The 8296-nt window shown below is 37.0% G+C and overlaps 1 protein-coding gene and 1 long non-coding RNA gene across 7 annotated transcripts; both read left to right on the forward strand.

The window, feature by feature from the left end:
* The first annotated feature begins 566 nt into the window (after positions 1-566).
* LOC113299445 lies at positions 567-2897 on the forward strand. 6 transcript variants are annotated; one of them, XR_003334920.1, is made up of 7 exons: positions 571-827; positions 1028-1188; positions 1437-1498; positions 1619-1740; positions 1889-2017; positions 2115-2166; positions 2418-2897. It is a non-coding gene; the product is annotated as an uncharacterized LOC113299445 (long non-coding RNA). The 6 variants fall into 6 exon arrangements; XR_003334919.1 differs by adding an exon at positions 1280-1304 and having other exon boundaries at positions 567-827; positions 1437-2017; XR_003334918.1 differs by having other exon boundaries at positions 570-827; positions 1619-2017.
* Positions 2898-4035: 1138 nt separating this feature from the next.
* Positions 4036-4687, forward strand: LOC113295850. Its single transcript, XM_026544179.1, has 2 exons — positions 4036-4066; positions 4212-4687. Exons 1-2 carry the CDS (start codon positions 4036-4038, stop codon positions 4685-4687), a joined length of 507 nt encoding a protein of 168 aa, XP_026399964.1.
* Positions 4688-8296: the final 3609 nt, after the last annotated feature.

Here is an 8296-nt window from a genome sequence, read left to right on the forward strand (position 1 = left end):
CAAACACTTCGTCTCATCGTTTGTGATTCCACAATATCTTTTTTCGTTGCGTCGATTAAGATTATTGTGAGGTGATCAATAATACTAGGCTGTTCTTCGGGAATATAAGACCGGTTTATTGATTGGTTCCTGTTCACCTTGATTTATCAAAAGATGGAACAAAACTCGTAGGTATCACTAGTCAAGAAAGGGCCATTAATCACGCTTTTATATAACGGATTAATTGCGTGAATAGAGTTTCACAAACAAATCCTGTCATATAACATAAAAATAGCTGGGCCCATCATTTAACACAAAAAAAATTGTCATTCTCAAACGTAATAATTTATGGGATGTGTGATTTTGTAAGAATTTGTTATATCACGGAATAAGTCCGAGACATATGTTTAGTATTTATTCGCCCACTACTAATCTTTTATTGCATACCCAAAAATGGCTAGCCACGTATAATGCCACGTTGCTATACAAGTCTAAAATGGTTAGTCACCCGCCACTATCCGTGAGCGTTTCATATGGTTCGGGATTGGACCTATTGGTCACTAGTGGAGGATAGAACATCTAGTTTGTATAGGCCCAGCTTTTAGCTCTCTTCATTTTTATTCTTTCTTCGTATATTTTTGTTCTAACCCTAACCTTTTTGCGCCTCTCTTTTCTCCATCTTCTTCTGCATCTGCTAAACCAGAAACTGAAAAATTCATAAAAACTAAACTCAAACTCATACCCGTTTCTCCATCTTTTTCATCTCCATCCTCAAAACCTAAATTCTCCAACAAACCCAAAGACAACAACACCAGTTTGTTTCTCATTAAACAAACCCCTTACTTCACGTATGATTCTTCTTCTTCCTTTTCCCTTCTTCAATTTTGATTTGATTAGATTTAGTGTTTTGTAAGATTATAAGGTTTTCATAAAAAAAAAAACGATTTGGGAAGATTGTTGTAAAGACCTAGGGTTTTAAGTGAAATTGGGATTATTTTTTAAATCTGGAATTTGTTTATGGATTCTGATTTTATGTTTGTTACTGCAGCTTTTGTACCAAGAAACAAAACTGGTCGATCTGAATTGTTATTTGTGATGCGATCAAAAGGGGAAAATGGGCGGGATTCTTCTCGCTCTCTCACCTATAAATAAAGTCCTAAATCTTTCTGTTTTGCTGACTGAAATCATGAAAATCAGTACTAATCAAAGGTATATTCTTTATAAATACCCTATTGGCTCTTTAGTTTCATTGATTCAAATCCCTAATTGTTTTATACTTTGTTAATTAACCTAATTGCAGGGATTTTCAGAACTCTACCTTCATGGTTTGTTCTCCCCCTTTTTATTTTGTTGTTTAATAGAAGTTGTGCATCATCCAATTTTCTATTAGTGTTAGTGTTTGAGTTTTTATTTGGAGTTTTCTTTTAATCAATTATTGTGTCAATGTGTATGTTTAGGTAAATGGCTAACCACAATGAACAAAGTTCATCATCAGCTCCAGCAACTTCATCTTCAGCTGGTACCTATCACTATCAGCTTTTTTCCTTATTTTGTTTTGTGTATAATCTCTTGAACTTCATCCACCAGTTGCCATTTGTAATTTTTTATTTTGTGCAACAACTCTTTCACTGAATCCCAGAGTTGTGTTGATAAAAGATTTTTCACTCATTAAGTATAAGTATTAGCCTTGAGTATCTCTTTTCTTGAGTATCAAAGGATGAATATCAAAGAGAAAACGAGGATTGTTAGATAACCTATCAGGTATCAGCATCTTTTTTCCATTCTCTCAGAAGTTGACCCTTAAGTTTTCATCAAGTCTAAATTGTTAACTCTTCGTACTTTTGTACTTGGTTTGTAGTTACAATATCTTTACCATCTGGATACAAAACTGACCATTTCATCTTCATAGGTACAAAGGAAGTTGTTTGTTATGTGCTCAGAACCAAACTATCACTAGTTCTGTATCCTAAATAACTCTTTAGGCGCGAACGACGGTTTCATCGAAGCAAGTTGTCTGCTTGCACTGGTTTCGAATGTAGTAAGATCCACTTGAGACCTGCAAAGCATGGAATAAATTTTTTCATTATGATTGTGGATTATTTTGCTTCTTCGTTTTAAAGTTCATCTTATTGCAGGTCAGTTCACCAATACTGTGGATTGTTTTCGTTTGATGGATCTCTCAATGATGTATAATATCTTATCTTTGCACCTGTAATTTCTGATTTTTATTTTGCTCTTAGAGTAACATGTGATTGCGAGTTATGTCACTTCGGTTATAAGACTGGTTCATTTTGCAGTTAGGTTCTTTAAATTTAGGTTTCTTGTTTGTGGTTCTTATAATTGTACTTTAGCAGGTTACTTACTCATATCAAAATCTACCGTTAGGTGGGTTTACTTAATGCACGATGAGGATAAAAAAGCTCGTTCTCTGTTTGCAGGTGTTTATTAAGAAATTGAGTTGCATGAAAATTATAGGCTCTATGTGACGTCTTGCTCTAGCAGATAAACCCCTTTCCACAAGCTATGTACTGAGAAATTTTTCCTGGTTGAATGTTTCTTATCTTATAATGATCTTCTTAAACTTTTTTACTTTTTGCCCTTCAGGCGCTGAAGGAGGCATTGAAGTGTATTGCAATAAGGTTATTGCTGGGAGCACAAGCCTAGAGCTACTGTTCACAAGTGCAACAAGGTTATTTCCCAGTGTGGTTGAATTGTACTTTTGTTCAGTCAAAATTTTTTGGAAGCTTAGGATCTTTGTAGAACTTTAGTTCTTGCTGTATTTTTCTTTCCTAAGTCCCTTTTTTCGGTTTCTTGGGTTTTTGGATTGAAAATATTGTAATGAGCAATGAATACGTGTGATTTCATATTTGTAATAAAATTACAAGTTGATGTGAGTCAAAATTAATACAGTTAATTTCTACGGTTTCCTTTAAAGATTCTGTTTCATTTTCAAATTTAGTTGAATTTTTTCATGTCCAGATTCAGTTGAACCAAAATCAAATATACCAAATATGAATCTGAATACCAAAATATGAATCAGTAGAATGAAAATATCGTATGACGGATATTAATTGTTATTGTATTTAACACCCAATAACCGTGGTAATAAGCGTTTCCCATATGACAGACATCATCCGTTATTGTATTTTACATACAATAACCGTGATACTTAATAATAGATTTTGTACGTGATTTAAAGTCACAAATTTTATTCGTCATATTTAATAACGAATAACGGTTTGAATAACAGATGAAAACCGTGATAAACTGTGTTTTATAACATACTTCATCTGTCATTTATAAGGCCTTCTGGACGTGTATATTCGTGGGAGACGGATTTATCTATTACCGTAGACTTTCCTGTGTGATACAGATTTGTTTATTAAAGTCTTCGACTTTGGGTCGTAGCAACTCTTAGTTGTGTGTGAGATCAGCTAAGGGAATCAAGTACGTAGCATCCTGCTGGGATCAGAGGAGTAGGAGCATAACTGTACCTTGGATCAGTGTGAGATTGATTGGGGTTCAACTACAGTCCAGACCGAAGTTAATTTGGAGTAGGCTAGTGTCTGTAGCGGCTTAATACAGTGTTAGTTCAATCTGGACTAGGTCCCAGGTTTTTTCTGCATTCGCGGTTTCCTCGTTAACAAAATTTTGGTGTCTGTGTTATTTCTATTCCGCATTATATTTGTTTATATAATTGAAATATCACAGGTTGTGCGTTGTTCAATCAATTAGAATGCCCGACCTTCTGGTTGTTGATTTAAATTGATTGACACTTGGATATTGGTCTTTGGTACTATCCAAGTTATCTCTCTTTGATAAAGACTCGCAGATTTCTATTTGCTTGAGTAAAGATCAAATCGAGAGATTGAGATATAAACTCTTTGATATACTTTTATCTAGAAAGTATATTAGAGTTTGTCCATACATATTGCTAATCGAATTGTTGGGTGTGGTTGTTGTACCCCACTTTTTCAAGAATTACCAGATAAATATTTGGGTGTAATTCTCAATCCTGGAAGGGTGACAACTTCACAAGTTTGGGGAATTGTAGAAATGATGCAGAAAATGATGGCTGGATGGATGGGTAAGCTTCTTGCTTTTTCAGCAAGACTAACTCTTGTTAAATAGTATGCCTATATACATTATGCCAGTCTACAAATGGCCAAAACCTATAATCATGGAGTGTGAAAGGATAATCAGAAATTTCTTGTAGTCTGGTGACCCTGCAGTAAAGAAATTGATCACAGTTAAGTGGGATGCAGTTAATACTCCAGTGGATGAAGGTGGACTTGGTCTGAGAAAGTTGAAGGTAATGAATAAGTCAGTAGTGTTGAAGCTACTATGGAAGATAGAGACAGAGGATGTGGAATTGACTTCTTTCATGAGAGCAAAGTATAAGAACAAAAATGGGGAATGGAGTAATACTTACAAACAATCTTCTATCCTACCAGGACTAGAATGGGTGATATTTGAGTTCAATAATGGAAGTAGATGGTTGGTTGTTGATGGCAAGAACATTTCAGTGTGGAAAGACAAGTGGATAGAGGAGTATGCATTAATTGAAAGATATTCTGAAGATGCTTATGTGCAACAAAATATTGATATGAAAGTGGAACAATTAATTCAAGATGGAGAATGGCATATCCCAGAATGCATGAATAAATACTTTGAAGTTACAGAACTCCCAGCAATAAGTGCAGGTTAAGATAAGAGAATATGGACTAGTGATCTTACTGGTAAATTTTCAGTGGCTAACTCTACTCAACTGGTGAGGAAAAAATATCCACTAGTGCCTTGGGAAGAAAAGGTATGGAATCCTTGCATTCATCCCTACACTTCTGCAAATCTATGGAAAATCCTGAGAGGAGCTTGTGCAACTGAAGAATCAGTCAGGAGAAAAGGATTTCAAACAGTTTCTAAATGCTACTTATGTGGGAACAATCAAGACACAATGGACCACATATTATGGTACTGTGATTTCGGTGAGAATATATGGCATTGGTTGGGTGGTGTGTTTAAATTCTTAAATCCTACAGCTTTTGAGGAAGTTCTCAATTTTGCAAAAAGAAGAAGTGTCACCATTCAGGAGATATGGTTCATTAGTGCATTTAATGTAATGGTGGAGCTACGGCTAACTAGAAACAGGATTATCTATGAAGGAGAAAAGCCTGATATTGCAAGATTTCAACAAAGAATTGTTAGCTTCATAAAAGAATGCAGTACCATAATTAAAGGGAAGATGTGGGGTACTGTGTATGAACTTCAGGTTTTCTTATTCTTTGGTGTTACAGGGATTAAGAGTCAAAGTACGGCAGTTAAAAAATGTTTCTTTAAATTACTAGCTAGAAATCAAGTTTTTATTTGTTGTGATGGACCTTCTAAGGACAATCCAGGAAAAGCAGTATTTGGCTTTGTGGCAAGAAGTACAAATGGTGGTTGTGTTGGAGCTACTTCAGGTGGTATTGGTATAGAAACTAATTATCTAGCTGAAATGATAGCATTGATTGTTGCAGGAGAATGGGTTGTGAGGAAAAAGTTAAATGATGTTTGTTTCAGCCTAGATTTTAAAGCAGTTTTGGAAGTATTTCATAGTGGCAGAATTCCTTGGGTGGTGGAGAATATATGGAGGAATATTAAACAGAGCATCACTGCAATCAATTTTAGACATTCTTACAGAGAAATCAACTTATCTGCAGATACATTAGCAAAAAAAGGGGTGCTACTAGAAAGAGGTGAAATCCAGTACTATGATGCAAAACCAAGTTTCCTTGGAGGTTTGGAGAATGAAGATGGAGTTTACTTTAGATTCTGCTGAAATGTAATATTTTAGAATTAAAATTCATTTTTTGTATTATTTGTGTTAATAACAGCTGAGACTAAGCTCTAGATGTTTTTTGGTATTGTAATCTTTAACTCAATTTAGTAATAAAATTAATGATTTAGAAGAAAAAAAACGACCGAGACACCTAAATAATTTTATCTCTGTATGATTCTTGGTGAAATCTCAGAATCCTTATTTTCAGAACCTGTTTTGGGGTAAAAACTGATTCTGCCTGTTTTTGGTAAATTTGGGTGTGTTGATGAGAAACGAATTCAAACCCTAAACAAATGCACTGCACGGGAGTACTTTTAGATTCGAGAGATCAATCTATAAGACTCTGGCCTAAACCAAGAATGGTCGTTCCAGATTCAATTCGGTTACAAGGTGAAGGACAAGAGTTGATCTTAGGGATGGAAGCGAAGAAGGTGTTTGAGATCAGGATCTTGAATTATGAGGGTTTGGTTGTTTTATGGCTTGTATCATAAAAATAGTTTTTGGCTAGTTGTGTTGATAACACTTGTCCCTTGTCGAAATAGATTGAAAACCTATTTTTACAAGTCATGTTCGAGCACACCCTGATCTCATAGGAAGTGGAGGTGATTAGCAATGGGGAAGTGGAGTTGTGTAAAAGTGGTGATCACCACATTTTCACTATAAAGGGAAACTGGTCACGCCTTCACCCACTATCTCATTGCTGTTAACCGTCCGTTCTTCCCTGACACGTTCTCGTAATGGGCGCGTTGCACGATGTACGCTGTAAATCGCCAAACCAATACTCCAGTGAGCATCCCCCAGTTTGTGACATGTTTGATGTCTCGAGTAAGTGGGTCGAGTCGTGAGACTCGTCGCTGAAAGAAGCACACAGTGCTTTTAGGTCAAATAATAAATTATTTGTGAAACCAATATTTATAAAACATCGCTTATAATCGATGTGTATGAATCATCGCTTTTAAGCAAGCAGCCGAAAATAATCGATGTGCAAGAAGCATCATTGTTTTAGAGGTCGATTGAATCAGTCGTGGATTGAGCGTCTTAAAAAAGGTAGCATGACCGACCACCTTGGAGTGATCGTTTAGTAGCTTTAGGGACAAGCTATTTTTGGTCGATCATCCCCTGTGAAGGAGGGGTGGCCGGTGATCACAATGCTACCCTGTTGGTTTTCTGAAAATAAATCTACATCATCTAACTAGGCTAGCAAAGTTGGATGGATGAGATGATTTGCAGCAGTTACATATTGCCTTTGACACAATTTAGGGTTTAGGGGCCGCGCGGCCAACCCTGTTTTGGCTGGTCGAATCAAAGTGTTGGGCGCTATTCGAACAAGCCGATTAGCCATGTGCGAAGACGAGCCTCTGGTGAATATGCTGACATCTCCTGGGCCATCTAAAATTAGATATAAGACACTCTATTCGGCTGACAAAGATGGATGGTCGTGATCGATTTGAGGTAGTAATATGTTGCCACAAACACCGATTAGGGTTTCAAAGCAACCGCGTCCACCCTAGTTCAATCGAACAATTTGGTGCGCCATTGACTTCCCATGAGCAAGTCGATTGGTCGGGGATAATATTGGGCCGGTGGTGAACGCATTGGCACCTCCTTGATCGTTTGGAACGCGATCTAAGTCGTCCAACTAGGCTGGCGAAGTTGGACGGATATGATGGTTTTGCGACAATAACATACTGTCGCAACCCAAAATTAGGGTTTTGAAATAGCGTGTTTGTCCTAGTTCGGACAAAACGATTTAACGCCCTATAGGCTTGTCACGGGCAGGTCGATCGACCAAAAGGGAAGTTGGGCCGCCAACGGACACGATGACACTTCCTTAATCGCTTGTGGGAAAATCCAAGCCGTCCAACTAGGCTAGCGAAGTTGGACGATTGTGACGTTTCTAAGACCGTTTTGTCCGGTCAACCTCGTTTGTGAAAAAGCGGGGGTCTAACAACACCACCCGACATTTCGCTTAGCAATCTGTATGGACAAACTCCAATACACTTTTTATGAGAATCAACTAGACAGTTAGACTCAATCAATAAAAAGATATATCAAAGAGTTTATATCTCAATCTCTCGATTTGATCTTTACTCAAGCAAATGGAAATCTGCGAGTCTTTATCAAAGAGAGATAACTTGGACGGTACCAAAGACCAATATCCAAGGATCCATCAATATCAATCAACAACCAAAGGTTGGATTTCCAATTGATGATCTTTAACGCACAACCTCTATTATTTCAATTGTATAAAAAATATAATGCGGAATAGAAATAACACTGACACCAGAAGTTTTGTTAACGAGGAAACCGCAAATGCAGAAAAACCCCGGGACCTAGTCCAGATTGAATACACACTGTATTAAGCCGCTACAGACACTAGCCTACTCCAAGCTTACTTCGGACTGGACTATAGTTGAACCCCAATCAGTCTCCCACTAATTCAAGGTACAGTTGTACTTCTACGCCTCTGATCCCAGCAGGATACTTCGCACTTGATTC

Source organism: Papaver somniferum, chromosome 7 (genome assembly GCF_003573695.1).
Source record: "Papaver somniferum cultivar HN1 chromosome 7, ASM357369v1, whole genome shotgun sequence".
Lineage (NCBI taxonomy): Eukaryota > Viridiplantae > Streptophyta > Magnoliopsida > Ranunculales > Papaveraceae > Papaver > Papaver somniferum.

What these genes read in the sequence shown, in the direction of transcription:
- LOC113295850 (XM_026544179.1), top strand. Translation starts at nt 4,036, where the DNA reads ATGATGCAGAAAATGATGGCTGGATGGATGG. An exon ending in AATGATGGCTGGATGGATGG is followed by an intron (nt 4,067 to 4,211) that starts GTAAGCTTCTTG and finishes GTGACCCTGCAG; the next exon opens with TAAAGAAATTGATCACAGTT.